Source organism: Muscardinus avellanarius, assembly GCF_963383645.1.
Source record: "Muscardinus avellanarius genome assembly, chromosome: 18".
NCBI classification, from domain to species: domain Eukaryota; kingdom Metazoa; phylum Chordata; class Mammalia; order Rodentia; family Gliridae; genus Muscardinus; species Muscardinus avellanarius.
In genome coordinates this window covers 43,717,280-43,739,738 of record NC_137804.1, presented here as the reverse complement: position 1 = coordinate 43,739,738, position 22,459 = coordinate 43,717,280, and the positions used below count along the sequence as shown (strand labels likewise).

General features: G+C 53.9%; 1 protein-coding gene across 1 annotated transcript in view; it reads right to left on the bottom strand.

Moving 5' to 3' along the window:
- The window catches only part of ARHGEF18 (Rho/Rac guanine nucleotide exchange factor 18), a gene marked incomplete at both ends in the record, with an annotated part of 67,619 nt that extends 66,928 nt beyond the window's left edge, over positions 1–691 (bottom strand). Inside the window, one exon of the mRNA XM_080715451.1 lies at positions 616–691. Coding sequence (XP_080571577.1) covers positions 616–691 — 76 coding nt within the window. The remainder of the gene's footprint in view (positions 1–615) is intronic.
- Positions 692–22,459: the final 21,768 nt, after the last annotated feature.

The window sequence follows — 22,459 nt, the reverse complement described above, 5'->3', positions numbered from 1 at the left end:
GGCTGAGGGTGTAGCTCGGAGGTAGAATGCCTCTGGGTTCCTCCCCAGTACCGCAAAAATAAAGTAAAATAAAATAAAATAGGGATGAGGGTGCTCAGAAGTAGAACGCACCTAGGTTCAACGAACCTCAGAACCACGAAAAAAGAAAATAAAAACCTAGAACAGTTCCGCCCAGCACTGGGGTATGTTTAATGCCAGGGCCTCTCCAGCGCAGAGGCGGCCAGCGCCCCGCAGGCGCACCCCCAGAACCGTCCTTTCTGCCCTCGCCCCTTAGTGCTAAGACTCCAGGACAGGGGCCTGGCGGGCGCAGCGTGCCCAGGACTGGATCCCGTTCGCTTTCGGAGCCTCTTGTCCTGCAGCATCTGGGTCCTAGGGTCACCGGCTGCTGGAGGGGTTCAGAGGCGGGGGAGAGGGGGGGCTCTTCCCCCGAGACCAGTTTCTGCGAGGCCGGGAGGCGATTTCTCTGAGAAGGGGAGCCCCCAGCCTGCCGGCCATGTGGGGTGTGTGGGGGACGGGCCCAGGAACCTGGGGCTGGCTCGGCCGTGAGAGCTGGCGGGTGATGGCAGGCAGGGTCCCTGCCTGGGGGTGGTGCCCTGGCCATCTCGCCGCCCTTACCTCTCTTGAAGGCCCAGCGCTTCAGCCACAGTTTGGAGAGGGCCGGCCAGGAGTGGTTGAGCGCAGAGTCGGCCATGGGCTTCGTGCGGCAGGGATGTGCATGGTCCGCGGGCGGGGAAGTGGGAACCCCTGCCAGGCCCGCGCTGCCAGCGAGGGCGGGGACTGCCGCCAGCCTGATGGTGGGGGGCTGGGAAGGGGCTGGCCTTCCAGCTGGGGGAGGGCCGGCCCCTAGCACCCAGCCCCGGCCCTGCCAGACCAGACGTTCCCAGCTGACAGCAAGTAGCGCCTGCCCTGCGGGGCCTGGGTGTGCGCGTCTGCGCCACCCTCTGCGTGTGCCTCAGTGTCCCCGGGACACTTGGTGGTGCCGGGGATTGAACCCAGGGCGTTCTACCTCTGATCTACAACCCCAGCCCTATTTTTTGGTATGAGGGATTGAGGCCAGGGGCGTTCTACCTCTGAACCATACTCCCAGCCCTATTTTTTATTTTTATGTTTTTAGTTTGAAACAGGGTCTCACTAGGTTATTGGCTATGTTGTCGAGGCTGTCCTTGCCCCTGTGATCCTCCTGTCTCGGCCTCCCAAGTACTGGGATTACAAGCGTGCACTACCACGCCCAAATCTATTTTTATTTTTATTTATTTTTTTGCAGTACTGGGAATGGAACCCAGGGGCATTCTACCTCCGAGCTACACCCCTAGCCCTATTTTTTTATTCTTTATTTTTAAACAGGGTCTCACTAAGTTGCAAAGGGCCTCACTAGCTGAGGCTAGGTTGCTGAGTCTCACTACTAGCTGAGGCTGTCCTTGAACCTGCGGTCCTCCTGTCTCAGCCTCCCAAATCCTGGGATTATGCGGGTGCTGTCCTGGTTCCATCCACGGGGCTGTCTGCGGCGGGGGTTTCTGGTCTGTGAGGGGTTTTCGGATCTGTCTGGATTTCCGGATCGTGCTGCCCCCTGGTGGTGAGAAGCGGAGCCGGCAGGTTCATGGCCCTGTGAGCGCCTGGGGCCGCCTGGCCTGCCTTAAAAGTCCTGAACGGGTCAGTGAACCCACACTGGGGCGAAACCACGGAGCGTCTCACACAAAGCTCCTTTTAAAATAAAGTGTTGAAGCCGGGCGTGGTGGCGCACGCTTGTAATCCCTGCGCTTGGGAGGCTGAGACAGGAGGATCACAGGTTCGAAGCCAGCCTCTCTACCTAGAGAAGCTCTCGACAACTTAGTGAGACCCTGTTTCCAAATAAGATATAAAATAGGTCTGGGAGTATAGCCTGGAGGTAGAAAGCCCCTGGGTTCCACCCCCAGTGCCACAAAATAAATAAATAAATAAATAAACAAACAATCAAACAGTTGAAGCTGGCATGGTGGCTCACACCTGCAACGCCAGTTCTTGGGAGGCTGAGGCAGGAGGATCGCTCAGTTAAGGATACTCTCAGAAACCTACTGAGACCGTTTCCAAGTTAAAAATGAAGGAATAGGGTGTGGCTCAGTGAGGGTGTCCCTGGGTCCAATCTGTAGTGCCAAAAAGAAAGAAGGAAGGAGAGGTCAAAAAAGAAATATACAGAGAAAGAAGCCAGGTGTGGTGGGCACGTGCCGCTTGTAACCCCAGAATTCCGGAGGCTGAGACGGGAGGATCGTGATTTGCCGACAGCCTCATTATTACTTGGTGAGGCCCTTTGCAACTTAATGAGACATAAAGAATAAAAAATAGGGCAGGGAGTGTAGCTCGGAGGCTGAATGTTCCTGGGTTCCATCCCTGGGGCGGGGGGGGGGGTAGATAGATGGAGGGAGGGGGAGAGAGAGAGAGAGAGAGAGAGAGAGAGAGGGAGGGAGGGAGGGAGAGGGGGGCAGACTCAGAAACAGAGATCCCAGAACTTAGGAGGCCGAGACAGAGGATCATAGGTTCAAGGCCAAGCCCGACAACTTAGTAACACCCTCAGCATTAGCAAGACCTTGCTTCAAAATTAAAAATAAAAAGGGCTAGGACTGAAGCTGAGAGGTATAATGCTTTTGGGTTCAATCGCCAGTACCGAAAAATAAAGTTAAAAAACCCAATAAACGGACTCGGCTGAGTATGGTGGTGCACGCCTGTAACCCAAGCACTTGGGAGGCTGAGACAGGAGGATCCCTGGTTCTAAGGCAACCTCAGCAGCCTAGCAAGAGCCTGTTTCAAACCAAAAATAAAAGGGCTGAGCTGTAGCTCAGAGGCAGAGCGCCCCTGCATTCCATTCCCAGAACTACAAGACAAACCAAAAGAGAAAAAGAAAAAAACTGGAGCGAAACGCTGCTGTTGCTCTTGTTTAGAGAGAAGGGCTGGAAGGAGCCACCCCAGAGGACAGTGGTCCCCTGTCCTCCGGACATGCCAAGACCCTCAGGACACCCGGGACTGCGGGCAGCTCCCTTCCCTGTCCATACACCCTGATGAGAATGTTTTTATGGCACTGAGGGTGGGACCCAGGGGCATTCTACCTCTGAGCTACACCCTCAGCCCTAATTTTTAAAAATTATTTTTGGTGCGTTATATTCATACATCATATTGGGGCAGCCCTAATTTTTTTATTTTTAATTTTGGTGGTACTGGGGTTCATATATATATAATTTTTTTAAATTTGGAAACAGGGTCTCCTAAGCCAGCGCAGCTGGCTTCAAACCTGCGCGATCCTCCTGTCACCGCCTCCCAAGCAGCGTGGGGATTACAAGGGTGCGCCACCACGCCAGGCGCTCTTCCTTATTTTAAAACAGGGTCTCACTCAGTAGTGGAGACCTTGCTAGGTTGCTAAGGCTAGCCTTGAACCTGCGATCCTCCTGTCTCAGCCTCCCAAGTACTGGCATTACAAGCATGCACCACCATGCCCGGATCCAGTGAGGTTTAATCTAGAAATTAGACAATAAAGGATCAGTGACCGAATTCATGACAAAATAGAATGATTATGGATAGACCACAACAGAGATTATTCCAGTGTGCCAGTGCTGTCACTGTCTCTCAGAGTGTTTTGTGGTTTGCAGTATTTCCAGAGCTCAGTTGACTGTTGGTAAACAAAGCCCCAGGGAAGGAAACAGGGGTAAGGGGGAAGAAACTCGATTAGAGTTTGGGATCTGGCATGGGACTTTTCTCCTCGTCGTCCTCCTCCTCTTCCTTCTCCTCCTCCTCCTCCTCCTTTTTTTTTTTTTTTTTTTTTTTTTGCGGTACTGGAGATAGAACCCAGCGGCATTCTACCTCTGAGCTACACAGGGTCTCATTGAGTTGCAGAGGGCCTCACTCACTAAGTAGCGGAGGCTGTCTTCATACCTGTGATCCTCCGCTCTCAGCCTCCCAAATGCTGGGATTACAAATGTGTGCCACCACACATGGGTATGGGTCTTTCTTTTAAGGTACAGCCCAGATGGTTTCTGGACACACACACACACACACACACACACACACACACACACACACGTTGCATGGGTGGGAATGGCTCAGGAAGAAGGTTTTGGCACAAGAACAAAGTATAAAAGACAAAATTGAAAAAGCCAGGCGTGGTGGCGCACGCTTGTAATCCCAGCATTTGGGAGGCTGAGACTGGAGGATCGCGGTTCGCGGACAGCCTCAGCTACTACTTAGTGAGGCCCTCTGCAACTTAGTGAGGCCCTGTTTCAAAATAAAGAATAAAAAATAGAGGCCGGGCGTGGTGGGCACGCTTGTCATCCCCGCGCTTGGGAGGCAGAGACTGGAGGATCGCGCAGGTGCGAAGCCAGCCACGCTGGCGTAAGAGACCCTGTTTCCAAAAATAAAAAAGTATAAAATAGGTCTGGGAGTGTAGCCCAGAGGTAGAAGGGCTTCCAGGAACCCCAGTACCAGAAAAAAAAAAAAAAAAAAAAAGATAATATAGGGAAGGGGGTGTAGCTTGGAGGTCAAATGCCCCTGGGTTCCATTTAAAAACCCGCAAAAAAAAAAAAAAAAAAAAAAAAAAACGAAGTTGGCAACGTTGTCCGAGCTGCCGGGCTCCGTGCGGCGATCTCCCAGGCAGGACCTTCGGACAGTGTTTGGTTGAGAGCCTGGCAGCCCAGAGAGGGCGAGCCACTTGCCCGGGGCTCAGAGAAGCAGGGAGCCAGGATGTGAACCCACGTCAGTGTAACAGCCATGCCAGTGACGCGCGTGCAGCCCGTGTTAGGAGTGGGGCGCCCGCCCAGGCACGCGGGCAGCAGTCGCAGCACCGAGGCTCAGTGTGCCGAAGGCGGCGGGCGCTGGCACCCGCTCCCGGCTGTGGCTCGGGGAGAAGCCTGCACCGGCAGCCTGCGCCCGCCCGCTCCTGGGGCAGCTCCGACCCTCCGCTCGGGCTCCAGGGCCGCCTTCTGGGACCCCAGAGCGCCTGGCCCAGCACTGGGGAGAGGAGGAAGCTGAGACCTGGGTGTGTCAGCACAGACCCCAGGCCTCGCCCCACCCGGCAGGGCGAGGCCCAAGGTGGGCCTGGGAGCGGCGGGCTGACCTCGGAGCCGAGGAGGGGGGCTCTGGACCTCAGGCCGCCTCAGTGGGTGTTTGTTTTGCAAACTGCACCCCCCAGCCTAGTTCAGGAAGGACCTTGGACACCCAAGAACCTGCAGTTTATTATTAGTTATTTTTGGTACTAGGGATTGGACCAGGGAGCGACACCCCCAGCCCTTTTTGCTTTTGAAGCGGGGCCTTGATACCCCGGCTCTCTAAGCCCGGTCTCTAGCTATCCCGTCCTTTGTATTTTTGAGCAGTAATGCTGAGGCGCTCACTGAGTTTCCCAGGCTGGCCTCGAACTTGTGATCCTCCTGCCTCAGCCTCCCAAGTACTAGGGTGAAGTGCTTCCTGGCTCTGCAGCCTGGTGGCTTTGGCCGAGGGCTCCTCGGTCCCCCTTCACTCCTTGCCTTCTGTTTCCACGCAGTCCGTGGCCACAAGGGACCCCAGCCTCCTTTTTTACCTAGGGTCCTCACAGCACCCAGTGCCCGGGGCCATCTCTAACCACCACAGACCTCCGCGGCTCCAGCGTGGGCAGAGGGCCCCCTCAGCCTCTCAGGAAGTAGGTGGGCCGTGCGTCTGCCTGCTGACCTGCAGCAGGCCCACAGGCGCTCCATCCCCAGGGTCCCTCGTTTTCTGGGATGGCTACTCACCAGATGGAACCTGGTTCTTGCTGAAGTGGTTTCCGGCCTGGCGCCTGCCGTCTCTAGCACCCCGGCCAGGGGTTCAAGCCAGCCGCGGGGGTGCGGTGGCTGGCCGAGCCTGGGGCCAACCTCAGGGTGATCCAACTGCCCCCTACTTCCTCTTTCTCAACCGCCAGCCTCCTCTGTCCCCAGCCCAGCCGCAGCCAACCCCAGGGTTTAAGAAGAGTGGGCGCCCTGCCCCCACCCTCCGCCTGTGCCTGCAGGTGTAGAACTGGGGGGCGGAGGCTAGAAGCGCTCACCCCACCCCAGCTTCCTGCGGAACTAACTGCCAGAGAGGAGCAGGCTGCGGGGGCCTCAGCCGGCACATAGGTGACAGCCAGAGAGGGGGCATAGAGGTGCCAGCCCTCGAACCCCCAGACTCGCTGGCATGTGGGGACTTTTTTTTTTTTTTTTTTGGTGGTACTGGGGTTCCTGGAAGACCTTTTACCTCCGGGCTACACAAACAGACCTATTTTTACATTTTTATTTGGAAACAGGGTCTTCTAAGCCAGCGTACGCGGCTGGCTTCAAACCTGTGCGATCCTCCTGTCTCTGCCTCCCAAGCGCGGGGATTACAAGTGTGCGCCACCACGCCTGGCTTATGTGGGGACTTTTGAGGACTAGGAATAGTCACAGATCTGCAGGGCCTGCTGATAAATAATTAAAAATGTATACTTTGTGGTACACTGGGGGTTATTATTATTATTATTAGTGGTACTGGGGGTGGAACCCAGAGGCTTTCTACCTCTGGGCTATACTCCCAGACCTTTTTTTTTATATTTTATTTGGAAACAGGGTCTCACTAAGTTGCTGAGAGCCTCACTAAGTAGCTGAGGCTGGCTTCGAACCCACGCGATCCTCCTGTCTCAGCCTCCCAAGCATGGGGATTACAAGCATGCGCCACCACGCCCAGCTTGGTGGTACTGGGGATTAAACCCAGGGGCATTCTGCCTCTAAGCTATACCCCCAGTCTGAATTTTTTTTTTTTTTTGGTGGTGGTACTGGGGATGGAACCCAGGGGACTTCTACCTCCAGGTTATACTCCCAGACCCCTAAAAAATATATATATATATATATTTTCAATTTGGAAACAGGGTCTCTTAAGCCAGCGGAGGCTGGCTTTGAATCTGCGTGATCCTCCTGTCGCAGCCTCCAAAGTACGGGGATTACAAGTGTGCACCACCACACCACCCTCCCTGGGGTTATCTGGCTCTCGAGGTCATGCACTCACTGGACCTGTGCGATGGGTGTACCACGTTGTGGTGTGGTACGTGTGGAGACGCTCCAGGCGGCTGGAATGGGCCGTGGCGACAGTGTTTACACCACGGGGATGGGCAGAAAAGGCTGTGAATCGACACCTTGCCCCTTACCAGCACAGCACAGCACAGCACAGCAGGTACGTGGGCAGGTGGGCCTGTGAGCCACGGCCACACACAGGCCGGGGCTCATGGAGGTGCACGTGGGAGCATGCACCTTGTACACATATATGGGGCACCGCAGATACCTACGAGTGCAACAGTCCCGTAGGACCCAGGAGATGTGAGACTGTAGAGACTACAGGGGAGAGACCCAAAGACCCCAAACACAGGCACACTGGAGGCAGGATGAACTTGAGGACACACACATGCACACACACACACACACTCATGCACACACATGCACACACACACACACATGCATACACGCTGGGCACCCAGAGACACCGATTCACACGCCGACTGTCACGTGACTCCCTCAAAGTCACACTCAGTCCTGAAAAACCCTCAACAGAAACACTCTGGTGACCCAGAACCTCACACGCGTCCCCAGGGGCCTGCCCGGGACTCGCACAGACGCCCGAATGAGACGCACAGGACACGGGAGACGCAGACGCATGTGGATTTGCAAGCACACATTTTGTGCCCGACTGATAATTTTCCTTGACATGTGCAATGCACATTTATGGAGCACCTACTGCATGCCGCGCTTTTTAGTGAACGAGACAGATGACCTGGAGGAACCCAGGGTGCAGTGGGGGAGGCCGACTGCGAACCAGGAAGCAGCCGGGAGGTGACCTCAGACAGCGCCAGCTGCCAGGGCAGGAAGTGCAGAGCTGAGAGGCGTAGGAGGCTGGTGGGGGAGGCTGTCCTCAGCCAGAAGGTCGGGGAGGCTGCTGGAGCTGAGACCTGCGTGCTCAGAAGCTCAGAGTGTGTGAGTCAGGAGCCCGGGGACGGGCAGCCTGGGCGGCAGGCTCACCCAGTAGAAGGCTGGGAGGCAGGACTGGGCTCCGGAGGTCCCAGCAACAGGGAGGCCAGTGAGGCGGAGCCAGGCTGGGGGACAGACACAGGGCGGCCTGCGAGTGCTGCCGCACTTCCCGGCTTCTGTCCCTGTGTCCCATCGACCACGGCGGACCTATCCAGACCTCAAACCCTGGGCCTTGCACACCTGGCTCTCCCTCACCCTTCTCCTGCAGGGACGCACCTCTGCCCGCCCCACCGCCTCTGTGCTTGTGTGGGTGGCAAATGTGTGGCGCGTAAAATTTGAATGTGGCGCTGGGCATCGAGTCCAGGGGCACTCTACCTCTGAACTCCACCCGCGGCCCTCTTTTATTTTTCAGCTGGAGAGAGCCTCGCTAGGTTGCTGAGAGCCTTGCTAAGATGCGAGGCCGGCTTTGAACCTGCGGCCCTCGGTCTCAGCCTCCCAGGTGTTATAGCGCCACCACAGGCAGCTAGGGGTCACACCTCACTGATGGACAGTGGGGGGGGGGCTTGGCCATTTGGCTCTCCCAAGTCACACGGCTGAAAACGTGGCTTATGGGTGGCTGCGTGACCCTGGATTCCGGCTTTGTGGAGCGTGGTCAAGCGGGGCCACTTTGAACCCATCTGGCTTTAAAAGTTTTAAGGGAGAGCTGGTGTGATGGCACAGCCCGGGTAACTAGTGAGACCCTGTTCACAATAAAAAATAAATCTGGGTGTGGGGGCACGAGCTTGTCATCCTAGCATTTGGGAGGCCGAGATGAGAGGATGGAGGTTCAAGGACTGCCTCAGCCACTTAGTGAGGCGCTTTCAAAATAGAGAATAAAAAACAGGGCTGGGGCTTTAACTCGGATTTGATGCCCCTGGATTTTATCCCCAGTACTGAAAAAGAATCAGGTTAGGGGTGTAGCTTGGAGGTAGAATGCCCGAGTTCAATCCCTAGCATTTCCCCTCCACACACATGAAATAATAAAATAAAATAATAAAAAGAAAGAGAAAGCCTGCAGTGCTGTGGTGGAGCGCCCGGCCCAATCCCTTACAACGGCATTTAAAGGTGGGCCTTTTCTGACCGTAGCTGCAGTCACCCATGTGGCCACAAGAGGGGGGCAGGTATTTCTCGTGGCTTCTACCTTCCTGGTGCTAAAACCAGAGAGAAAAATAACCTCAGTATGGGAGGCTGAGACTAGATTCTGAGGTCAGTCTCAGAATTTTAGGGAGACCCTATTTCAAACTAAAAACAAAATAGGGCTGGGAGTATATCTTGGTGGTAGACTGTCCGTGGGAAACCTGGGGAGGGGATAAAGAGAAGAAAGAAAAGAAGGGCGAGAAAGGCAAGAGAGAGGCGGGTGAGCGCGGGGACCAGTGAGTGCTGAGCTGCCGAGGACCCCGGTCCACCCTCCTCCCATTGGAAAGAGCCGGCGGAAGCGAAATGTTCTGTACTGCCGAGAAAACGACCCAAAATGTCCAGGTAGGCTGAAGATCAGATGCGGAAAAGGCCCGGTATAGAGACGAGGAGGGACCTGCCTGGCGGTTTTCACAATTTAAGAGCTGATTGATGATGTTTGTTTTGTTAAATGAAGACAGAGCCGGGCGTGGTGGTGCACACCTGTAATCCCAGTACTTGGGAGGCTGGGCCAGGAGGGTGGCAGGTTCAAGGACAGCCTCAGCAACTAGTGAGAATCCCATCAACCTAGCGAGACCCTGTTTCAGAAAAAAAAAAAAAAAATAGAGCCAGGCGTGGTGGCGCAACCGAGGACTGAGGATCGCGGTTCGCGGACAGCCTCAGCTACTTAGGCCCACTGCAAGTTAGTGAGACCCTGTTTCTATTATTATTATTATTATTATTATTATTATTATTATTATTATTTTTGGTGGTACTAGGGTTCCTGGAAGCCCTTCTACCTCCAGCTACACTTCCATGGGCTACACTCCCAGACCTATTTTTTTTATACTTTTTTATGTGGAGACAGGGTGTCTTAAGCCAGCGTGGCTGGCTTCGAACCTGCGCGATCCTCCTGTCTCTGCCTCCCAAGCGTGGGGATTACAGGCATGTGCCACCATGCCCGGCAAGAGACCCTGTTTCTAAATAAAGAAATAAAAATAAAGAATAAAAAGTAGAGCTGGGGATGTAGCTCAGAGGTTGAATGCCCCTGGGTTCCATCCCATCCCCATTCCCATCCCCATCCCCATCCCCATTCCCATCCCCAGACACACATACATACACACACACACACACACACACACACACACACCCCTCAAAACTGAAGAAAGGAAATCTAGAAACCATAAATGACAAAAACAGATATACCTATTTAAAAAAATTATATGCTAAACCGGGCGTGGTGGCGCACGCTTGTCATCCCTGCGCTTGGGAGGCTGAGACAGGAGGATCGCGCAGGTTCGAAGCCAGCCACGCTGGCTTAAGACACCCTGTTTCCAAAAATAATAAAATAGGTCTGGGAGTGTAGCCCGGAGGTAGAAGGGCTTCCAGGAACCCCAGTACCACCAAAAAAACAAATAAATAAGTAAAAATATATATGCTAGCTGGCCGTGGTGGCGCATGCTTGTAATCTCAGCATTTGGGAGGCTGAGACAGGAGGATCGTGGTTTGCACACAATCTCAGCTACTTAGTGAGGCCCTTTGCAATTCAGTGAGACCCTGTTTCAAAATAAAGAGTAAAAATAGGTCTGGGGGTGCAGCTCAGAGGTAGAATGTCCCTGGGTTCCATCCCCAGTACTGCAAAAAACATTATATGCTCTTGTAACCACAGTAAAATATCATATATAGAAATTAGCTTAGGAAAATCATTTTTTTTTTGTGGTACTGGGCGTGGAACCCAGGGGCTTTTCTACCTTCAGGCTATACTCCAAGACCTATTTTACATTTTATTTGGAAACAGGGTCTCACTGAGTTGCTGAGAGCCTCACTCAGTATCTGAGGCTGGCTTCGAACCTGTGCGGTCCTCCTGTCTCTGCCTCCCAAGCGCGGGGATGACAAGCGTGCCCACCACGCCCGGCTCATTTTATTTATATTATTTGCTTCCTTGTACTGGGATTGAACCCAGGGGCCTCTACCACTGAGGCAGACATCCCAGCCCCTTTGGTTTTATTCGTCGGCACTAGGATTGAACCCAGGGACAGTCTACCTCTGAACCATACCCCCAGCATCTTTTATTTATTTTTATTTGGAAACAGAATCTCACAAAGTTGCCGAGCTGACCATGAACCTGTGGTCCTCCTCTCTCAGCCTCCCTAGTGCTGGGGTCGCGGGTGTGCATCACCACGCCCAGCTTAACATTAACCAGGACACTGAAAGGGCTGGGTGTGCAACTCGGAGGTACAGTGCTCACCCGGTGTGGGAGAGGCCCCGGGCTACATCCCTAGCACGTGATTTGCTGAGCATGTCTGCGCCAGACACAGGACCAGACGAGGATTCCACAGAGGAGACAGGAGAGCTGGGCGCAGAGCTGCTCCAGGCGGGAGCCCCCGCTTGGGACCCAGCAGACGCCTGGCAGGTGAGTTGAGGGGCAGGCCCCGGGGACAGGCACAGGGCTACAGGTGAGTCTCCCTGCCTGCAGCAAGGGGAGCCATGGGGAGAGCCGAGGCCGCCGTGTGCCGGGTCCCTCCAGGGAGCGCTTTAGTCTTTATCCGCAGGGTCGTAGGGAGCCTCGGGAGCTCTGTGCAGCGGCCCGGGGCTCCCTCTGGCTGGGCGTGAGGAGTGTGGCTGGCTTGCCATCCTGGAAGGCTGGGAGCCTGCACACACAGGGGGGATTCAAGCGGGACGTGGGGTGTGGGCAGCGAGGACTCAGACTCTCCTCCGGGGTCCCCAGGCCTGTGGCGGTCAGCAGTTGGTTCAGCCGTGGCCTCAATTCCCGCAGTGCCTGGAGTTGCACCCCGCCTCAATTCCGGCCATGTGTGTTTTCCCGGAGCCTGGCATTTTCCAGCCTGGAGAGGAGGGGGCTGGGAGAAGGTCCCCACCCCAGGAGCTGCCTGGAGGGCCGAGGGTGCCCGGCTGACGAGCATCCTTTTCCTCTGGGGGACCCGTGCCAGGGCTTCTGGGAACCCGGGAGGAAGGGCAGGGTGTCCAGGCAGACCAGGGGTCATCGCCATGGAAGGGAGGCTCTCCTCTTCCTCCTCCTCCTCTTCTCTCCTCAAACTTGCAATCTTTTTTTTCTTTTTCTTTTTTTTTGGGGGGGGATTACAACCGTGTGTCACCACACCCAGCCATCTATTGAAATTTTAAAAAAGAAAAGAAAAGAGGGCTAAGGGCAGCTTCAAGGTAGAGGGCCCTGGGTTCAAGCCCTGGTACCACTAAATAAATAAATTTAAAAAACGAAACAAAACCCATGACCCCACTTCAAGTATATGCAGTGGCGAGGGCGAGGCTGTTCTCCTCGGGTGCTTTGTGTTTTCAGGGTTAAAAAAATTCTTGGGTTTCATTCACAGGACACCCTCTGTGGGTCCCGGTGAGGGAAATCGGGGTCTTCCTTTATTTTATTTTATTTTCTTATTTTTTTTTTATTGGTGCATTATATTCATACAACTTATTGGGGTGGGGTCTTCCTTTAGAACGAGGGAGGCTGGTGTGTGTGTGGGAACTGACTCAGCAGGGGCGTGCTATCAGCCTCTGCTGACCTGGCGGGTGGAGAGAGGATGTGATCTCACATCTGACCTTCAGATTCTCCAGGGTTCGAACGTGCGCCAGGGCTCAGACAGACTCGAGAACTGGCGAGGGAGGGATGGTTTTTCCTTTTTTTTTTTTTTTTTTTGTGATACTGGGGATTGAACCTAGGGCCTCCTTTCTCCGAGCTACACCCCCAGCCCTTTAATTAAATTAAATTAATAATTTGTTTAATTTTTGTGGTATGGCTATGAAACCCAGGGGCATTCGACCTCCGAGCTATACCCCCAGCCCTATTTTTATTCTTCTTTTTTTCTTTTCTTTTCTTTTTTTTTTTTTTGGTGGTACTGGGGTTCCTGGAAGCCCTTCTACCTCCGGGCTACACTCCGAGACCTATTTTATATTTTTATTTGGAAACAGGGTCTCCTAAGCCAGTGTGCGCGGCTGGCTTCGAACCTGCGCGATCCTCCTGTCTCCGCCTCCCAAGCACGAGGATTACAAGCGCGTGCCACCACGCCCGGCTATTTTTATTCTTTATCTTGAAACAGGCTCTCACTAAGTCGCAGAGGGCCTCCCAAGTTGCTGAGGCTGGCTGCAAGCCTGCGATCCTCCTGTCTCAGCCTCCCAAGTACTAGGATTACAAGTGTGCGCCACACGCCCGGCTTACCCCTAGCCCTTTCAAAAATTGTTTTTTGTTTTGAAGCAGGGTCTTGCTAAGCTGCTGAGGCCGGCCTCGAGTCTCTGTCTCCCAAGTGCTGTAATTTCGGGCAGCCGCCCCACCTGGCTCCTGGCTTTCAGTTCTTCCGGCTCTCTGTCAGTGGCCGGCTGCTGATCCTGGTGGGTGGCTGGGCAGGTCTGCACCGAGGCTGTCCAGGAGCTGCTGCCCAGCTCTGCAGCGGCCGCACCACCCTCTGTGGAACCCACATGTGCACAACAGCGTCTTCATCAGTAGCCAGGGCCATCTCAGTGTGAGAATAGCGTTAGGTCTTTTCTACCAAGGGGATAGTTTGACTTAAGCTCCTTTTTTTTTTTTTTTTTTTTGGTGGTACTGGGGTTCCTGGAAGCCCTTCTACCTCCGGTATACACTCCCACGGGCTACACTCCCAGACCTATTTTTTATTCTTTATTTTGAAATAGGGTCTCACTGAGTTGCAAAGGGCCTCACTAAGTAGCTGAGGCTGGCCGCGAACTGTGATCATCCCGTCTCAGCCTCCCGAATGCTGAGATTACAAGTGTGCTCCACCATGCCCGGCTGTGACTTATAAATCTTCTTTTCTTTCTTTCTTTTTTTTTTTTTATGGCACTGAGGGTGGAACCCAGGGGCTTTTCTACCTCCGGGCTATACTCCCAGACCTATTTTATACTTTATTGGGAAACAGGGTCTCATTAAGTTGCTGAGAGCCTCACTAAGTAGCTGAGGCTGGCTTCGAACCTGCACGATCCTCCTGTCTCAGCCTCCCAAGTGCGGGGATGACAAGCGTGTGAACCACGCCCAACTCTTATAAATTTTTAACAAATAAGTTTATCTAAGTTTGGTAAAGTAAAAAGTTGGGAGCTAGATGTCTTGGCACACACTTGTAATCTCAGCACTCGACAGGCTGAGATAGGAGGATCGTGCAGGTTCTCAGTCAGCTTCAGCTACTTAGTGAGGCCCTGTTTCAAAAATAAAAGAATAAAGAGCTGGGCGAGGCGGCGCACGCTTGTCATCCTTCCTAATACGTGGGAGTTTGAGACAGCAGAGTCAAAGGTTGTCAACCAGCCTCACTACCTAGTGAGGCCCTCTACAACTTAGACCCTGTTTCAAAATAAATAACAAAAATAGGGCTGGGGGTACAACTTGAAGGTAGAACACCCCTGGGTTCAATCCCTAGTACCACAAAAAAGTAAATAAATAAAAGAATAAAAAATAGGGCTGGGATATAGCTTGGAGGTCAAGTGTCCCTGGGTTCCGTCCTCAGTACCACACACACGCAAAGCAAAAGATGTCGCGGCCTACCTCTCTCAGGAAGGCTCCTTGCTATCCCATTTTATTCCCTGTCGGGAACAGGGTCGAGGCGCTGTCTTCTGCAGCTCCGCCAGCTGGACGGGGATGCAGACCTGTGAGGGCCTCTTTCTCTTCCTCCTGGGACAGTCAGGCTCCTGGGAGGCAGCTTGGCTCAGGGCCCTGAGGCTCACTGTGAAGAGCGGTTGGTAGCCCAGCCTCATTTGCAGTTTGATAGCCTGGAGCTGAAGAGCCAGAGTGAGAAAGGAGCGCTGACCACAGGCTCCATGCTGACCACAGGCTCCATGCTGACCACAGGCTCCATGCTGACCACAGGCTCCATGAGGGGCGAGGGCCAGCACAGGCTCCATGCTGACCACAGGCTCCATGCTGACCACAGGCTCCATGAGGGGCGAGGGCCAGCACAGGCTCCATGCTGACCACAGGCTCCATGCTGACCACAGGCTCCATGCTGACCACAGGCTCCATGCTGACCACAGGCTCCATGCGGGCGAGGGCCAGCACAGGCTTTCCTTCCTTGGCGCCCCCCGTGGCTCGCTCCCTCAGGCCGGATGTCCTTCCTGTTAAGTGTCCAGCACTTTCTTGCACCTGACCTGATCTGTTCTCCCTGAAGTGTGAGGCATACTTCCTCTCTGGCCACCGCAATCATGTCCAGTGCTTGTCCTTTTTTTTTTTTTTTTGTGGTCCTGGGGATGGAACACTGGGGCTTCTACCTCCAGGCTATGCCCCTGACCTATTTTATACTTTATTTGTTTTTGTTTTTGGTGGTACTGAGGGTGGAACCCAGGGGCTTTTCTACCTCCAGGCTATACTCCCAGACCTATTTTATACTTTATTTGGAAACAGGGTCTCACTAAGTTGCTGCGGGCCCCACTAAGTAGCTGAGGCTGGCTTTGAACCCGCGCGATCCTCCTGTCTCAGCCTCCCAAGCGCTGGGATTACAAGCGTGCGCCCCCACGCCCGGCTCAGCTCATCAATTTTGAAGAACACCTCCTGCCAGAGAGTCAACCTGGTGCTGCAGGTCTGCGGAGTCACTCACCCATCAGCTAGTTCTAGAGATAGGTTTTTGCAGCCCTAAGAGGAGGATATTAGACTTCCTATCCCTGTGCCACTCCAGAGTTGATGCCAAGGCCTACTAGGAGTGGAATAAGCTCGATCGCTCTTTGGGTCTGGTCTCTGAGGGAGGCAAGGACCTGGATGGAGCAGGGGCATCCAGGTGTGACGAGGGGCCAGGGATGTGGAGGGAGACTCCATCCACACTAGACTGTCGTGCGCAGTGACGACTCTTACACGATCTTCCTCAAGCAGTTTTATTACCCCAGGTTCTTGTACAGTTCCCGTAGATCTTCTCCATCTTCTCCCCCATCACTCCACCAACCCTCTTAGCTCTCTCAACGCCCTCTCAGGTAAAAACAACATCAGTCTTCTATCCTCTCCCTCATCACTCCACCAACCCTCCTCCGTGGCACTCTACGTCTCTGCTGCAGCACACACCGGTCACAGTGGTGGCTTTGTGAACATGTCCGTCCCAGCTCGGAGCCCGGAGCAGTCCGCCAAGGAACTGCTCTTCCTGTCCACCAACCCTCTTCTTTCCGCCCGCTAGGGCATGCGCGCTTTTTAACCTTCTCCTGGGCGGGCAGGTGGTAGCACGAGGCGCTGCGTCACTAATCATCCGTAAGGCACCTGATAGGGCTCACTGCGCAGGCTCAGGGCACCGCCAGCCTCGTGAGCCTCGTGACTTGGCTGCAAGCCCAGGCGCCATCTTGAGTCCACGCTGGCAACAAGCCTGGGTGCCACCTCGGTCCTGCCGAGTGGGCCCCGACACTAGACCACAAGCAGGTGTGGCTTGAACGCCGCAGAGAAAGCAGACCCCTTGGCTTTTGCTGCGGGACTGGATGTGCAAAGACGCTAACTCTGTCCCAATGGCCGACCAGTACCCAGTTTGCCTCCGTGAGGACCGCTCTCGGCTGCCACAGTGGCCCCAGCCGGCAGGGCCAAACAAGGGGTGACGGGTCGTGCTGCACCAGCTACCCTGCTTTCCCATGGCAACCGCTCTCTATAGGGAGATCCCGAGAGGGCCTTGAAGGCCCGAGGCTTCAGCAAGCTGGCATCTGTGTTGGCCCAAGCCAGTGGCTCGGGGAGCAGGAGCTGGGTTGACCCAAAGACACTGAGCCAAGCCCGTGAGCGCCATGAAGGGGAGATGATGGCAATACTGGGAGCCGAGGAGCGCACCCGGCTCTGGGCCCGGGGGAGATGGCAATACTGGGAGCCGAGGAGCGCACCCGGCTCTGGGCCGGGACAAGCAGGATGGGTGTGGGGGCCGATAATACCGATGGCTGCGTTACATTGACCTGCGGACCAGTGTCCCACAGGGTTCCCCAGGGAGACCGAGGCCCACTGCAGACGAGAGCCTGACCCAAGAGGGCCACAGAAGAAAACAGCGGGCCAAGCCTGGGGGGCTCTTGACGGTCAGAGGAAGGCGGTAGAGAGGGGGAAAGTTCTTCTCCTGGGACAAAGCCTGTGGGCGGGGCCGTCCCAGAACAGAACCCAACAGGGAGGCTGGGGGGGGGGCGGGCTCTGGACCGGCTGATCCCGGGGAGGGAAGCAGTGTGCAGTGCCCCGGGGGGAGCGCGCCAGGTGCCCTCTGGAGCCCCTTGGAGGTAGCATTCGGGTGATTGGCAGCCCTTCCGGGTCTGCATCTTCGCACGGGCTGAGCGGACAGCAGGGGGACATCTTGTCTGCCCGCTGACCTGTTGGCCTTGTCCAGCGCGCTATCCACCAAAGCCCGTCCTGACCACTGTTGCCTTAGGTTATGATAGCGTGTCTGACACTGTATTTATCTGTGATGTAGAAATGTATACACCGAGGACTAAATATGCTGTGCAGCTAAGGTTTATCTAGATGTTCCGCAAAAGCGTATAAAGTTGGATATGTTTATTTTTATGGCGGTCAAGGGGATTGAACCTGCTCAGTGAAAGATGAAGGTCACATATGGTAAGAGTCACCTCTCGTCTGGCTTCCTTCACGGGAAATAACCAGGATAGGCAAACCCGTAGAGACAAAGGCATTGCTGGTTTTCAAAGAGGGTGGAATGGGGACAACTACTTAGTGGGTGTGGGGCTTCCTTTTGGGGTAACAGAATGTTCTGGAACTATATAAAGGGGGCAGTTGGGACAACATTGTGAGGCCAGCCTCAAACCTGTGATCCTCCTATCTTAGCCTCCCAAGTACTGGATTACAAGTGTGCACTACCATGTCTGGCTTCTCTTTTTGTTTTATGCTGGGTACTAAGGATTGAATTTAGGGCCATTGTACTTCTGAGTTAACCCCCCCCCAGCTATCATTTATTTATTTATTTGTTTACTTATTTATTTGCTTTTTTGTGGTACCGGGGATGGAACCCAGGGGCATTCTACCTCCGAGCTACACCCCCAGCCCTATTTTTATTCTTTATTTTGAAACAGGGTCTCACTGAATTGCAAAGGCCTCACTAAGTCGCTGAGGCTGTCTGTGAACCGTGATCCTCCTGCTTCAGCCTCCCAAATGCTGGGATGACAAGCTGCACCACGCCCAGCTTTGTTTGCTTTTGAAGTGGAATCGAACCCAGAGGCATTCTACCCCTGAACGACATCTCCCCAAAACTATACCTGTTTTCTTTTTTTGGTGGTACTGGGGTTCCTGGAAACCCTTCTACCTCCGGGCTACACTCCCAGACTTATTTTTATATTTTTATATGGAAACAGGGTCTCCTAAGCCAGCGAGGGTGCCTTTGAACCTGCGCGATGCTCCTGTCTCTGGCTCCCGAGTGTGGGGATGACAAGCGTGCGCCGCCATGCCCGGTTACCTTTTTTCTTTTTGGAAAAAAAAAAGTTGCTGAGGGTGTTGCTAAATTACTGAGGCTGGCCTCAAACCTGCAGGAGCCACCAACACCCAACTTATTTATTTTTGTGGTACTTGGGTTGGAAACCAGATTCATCCCACTTCTGAGCTAAAACTCCAGCCCTTTTTATTTATATTTATTTATTTTTGGTACTACTCCTGAGCCTTATTTATTTATTTATTTTTCAGCACAGGGGATAGAACCCAGGTCCATTGTACCTCCAAGTTATAGCCCCTATTTTTTAATCCTTTTATTTTGAAACAGGGTCTCACTAACTAGCTGAGGCTGTCTGCAAACCACGATCCTCCGGTCTCTGCCTCCCAAATGCTGGGATGACAACTGTGCGCCACCACGCCTGGCTTTGTTTCTTATTTTTGAAACAAGGTCTCCCTAGGTTGCTGAAGGTCTTGCTAAATTGCTGAGGCTGACCTCCATTCTGTGATCTTCCCGTTTCAGCCTCCCTGGTACTGGGATGACAGTTATGTGCCACCGTGCCTGGCACTGAAGAATATTTCTGCAGAGTTATCTGTGTGTTTTAGTCCACAGCGGGGTTTCTGGGGCCAGCTCGTATATACACTCCCCTTTCTTCCCTGGGACCCTCAAAGTGAGTTTGGGGGCATCCCGAAAGTTCCCAACAAGGTCAACAGCTGCCGGAGAGGTGCCAGGCTGTTGGTGGATGGAGCCAGGCACACACTTAGCTCCCAGTTCTGTGCTAATTGGTTTTTCCCTGTGGAAATGTCCATGCAGAGCAACAGTATCGGACGCTGCCCTGTCTCCCTCACCCCGGGCTGCTGGCAGCCTCTCTGCAGAGCTGGGATTGGAACCCGAGGCTGGGTGCTCAGAGCCTCCCTACCTCCCTCCGAGCCAGCCCCGCGGCTTCCACTCCAGCTACTCTGTAACAAGAGACGGCCATTTCCCATCAGATATTACAGGCAGATTTTATGGAATTATAGCCTCGTTAACAAGAGCAAATAAATAGTCAGCTGCACTCAGCCACTCCGGGAGGAGACGGTGCCGCCCGCCCCGCCCTGTGAGCGAGGGTCCCTGGCTAGCGTCTTCGGCTCCCACGGGGGAGGGCTGCGGACACCTGTCAAGATGTCACTTCTCCACACCCCCAGCCCTATTTTTTATTCTAAATTTTTTTTGAAACAGGGTCTCCCTGAGTTGCAGAGGGCCTCACTAAGTAGCTGAGGCTGCGTGTGACCCGCCATCCTCCGGTCTCAGCCTCCCGAGTGCTGGGCTTGCAGCGTGTCCACCGCGCCCGGCTGCAATGTCTAATGTTCTAGAATGGCTCTGCTACAACTGAGCAAAGAACCAACGCCCGCTACCATTGCAGTGTGAGCTCTCTGGGAACTCAGCGCAGCCAGGCGGAGCCGCCGTCTGCAGTTCCGACGGCCCACTGGGCTGTCGACACGCTGTGCAGGGCTGCGTGCCGTCCACTGCAGCCTCCAGCCGCAGCTCACCTGGCTCGCCCTACTGTCCCTCCCAAGACGGGATGTTCACGGTAAACCCAGAACAGTGGCAGAGACCAAGATGGCTGGGTCGCGTGGGCACAGCCGACGCTCATCAATATTAGTTGAATAAGCTAAATGTCGGATTATTTTCCTCAGTCTTATTTCCTAGTAGCAGAACTGTGCTATCAAAGATTATATCCCTGGCTGGGCATGGTGGCGCACGCCGGCAGTCTCAGTACTTGGGAGGCTAAGACAGGAGGACCACAGGTTCAAGGCCAGCCTCAGCAAATTAGCAAGACGCCCAGAAACCTAGTGAGACCCTGTTGTTTTTTTTAATTAAAGACCTTTTTAATTAAATCGGCATCTTCAGGCGAGGTCTGCTGACCATGGGGGAAGGGACCAGAGACCGAGCAGCAGAGACCATGGTCGGTCGGCAGAGTCATGTGGCAGGGAGGAAGCGAGGGTATTTATTTAGACGAGATCTTGGGGTGGAGCTAGCGGCCAGTCCTCTCGTGACATCTGCAGTCTGCCCTGCGATTGGGACCCTGTTTCAAAATAAAAGAAAGTTGAAATAACGGCTGAGGGTGTATCTCAGAGGTAGGATGCCCCTGGCTTCAATCCCCAGTACAAAAAAAAACCAATCCTATTCTTTTAAGTTTATTGGGGTTTTCATTTTCCAAAACTGGTGGCAGTGTTGGTGAAAAGGCGGGTACAGGAGGGTGCCAGATCTGCCCTCTCTTCTGGAGAGGGACGCAGCCTAGCAAGTCTCTAGTGGCATGCCACAGGGCTCTTCCTAGGCCTTCGGGTAGTCAGTCCTGTTACTACTGCTATCAGAGCCCGCTGTTTTGTTTTGTTCCTGCCACTCCTGCTCCCTGCTGTTCTTTATTGCCCCCTCCCTGCCCCATGTTCCAAGAACAAGCTCAGGGATGATTTTGCCTGTTGTATTTAAAGCCACAGCCTGAAATACAACAAAACAGAAGCCAGAAGAGACGGCCTGTCCACAGATGCCCTGCTCCTAAGCTGGAGAGCCAGGCGGCCCAGGCTGGCCTCAGACTTCGTCCTTCTGCCTCAGCCTGGGATGGCGAGACCAAGATATTTGGGCTTTTGCCCCAGTCTACGAGGGAATTCCGCATGGAGACTTCTCCCCTCTGCTCCCCCTCTGCTCCGGAACTGGTGTGTTGTCAGGTTGCCATAGCAACACAGGGACCAAAACGCACTTTTTTTTTTTTTTTTTTTTGTGGTACTGGGGTGGAACCCAGGGGCCTCTACCTCCGGGCTACACCCCCGACCTATTTTCTATTTTATTTGGAAACAGGATCTCACTGAGTTGCTGAGAGCCTCACTACGTAGCTGAGGCTGGCTTCGAACCTGCGCCATCCTCCTGCCTCCGCCTCCCAAGTACATTTGCTTTCTTGCTCTAATGAAACAAAATGCAGCCAGGTGTGGTGGCGATGCTTGTTATCCCAACATTCGAGAAGCTTAGACAGGAGGATGGCAGTTCGCGGCCAGCCTCAGCTACTTACTGAGGCCCTTTGCAACTCAGTGAAACCCTGTTTCAGAAGAAAGAATAAAAAATCGGGCTGAGATGTAGCTTGCAGGTAGAGCGCCCCCGGGTTCCATCCTTACTTCTGGAAAAAAAAAAATTGCAGGTTCATCCAGAGCGATGGGACCAGAGGCCTGCTACAGAACACCCCCGGGCGGTGGCACCTGCCTCCCCAGGCCCTACTTAAGCCCAACAGAAGTAGAGCTTGAGTCCCGGGTGGTGGCACCCGTCATCCCAGTACTTGGGAGGCTGAGACGGGAGGATCACAGGTTTGAGGCCAGCTTCGGCAAGTACTGAGACTCTCGTCAACCTAGCGAGACCCTGTTTCAAAATAGGAATAGTAAAATAGGGCTGGGTGTGGCTCAGAGGTAGAATGCTCCTGGGTGCCTTCCCCGGCACCGCACACACACAAAAGAAGCTGGCAGGAAGAGACAGAAGGCACCGGGAGGCAGACCTCTGCGGAGGGAGCATGGTGCTGAGGCCCCCAGACAGCCCCTCTCCGGCCACTTTTCCCTCCCAGACCAATCACTCCCAAATTTCTGGGAAATCTCCAAATCTTCATGAACAATTTTATAGGCACTGGAAATTTACTCGCTTATTAAAATTACCTTGTGCCCTGTTAATCATCCTCCAATAAATAGCTTAAGCAAGACAGACATAATACCTCTGGAGACTGTAATTTAGGGGACTCTCCAGCATTGTCCACAGCCAGAGAGGAAGTGACCAGGGCACATACCCTGGCTTGAGATCACCCTTCTAAAGGTGTCCTCACACACCTCCTGGCCTAGCCTCGCCAAGTTCCTTGTTTTCTTTATTCTTTGTTTCTTTCTTTCTTTCTATCTTTCTTTTTCTTTGTGGTACTGGGGGTGGAACCCAGGGGCATTCTACCTCTGAGCTACACCCCAGCCCTATTTTTTTATTCTTTACTTTTGAAACAGGGTCTCACTGAGTTGCAAAGGGCCTAAGTAGCTG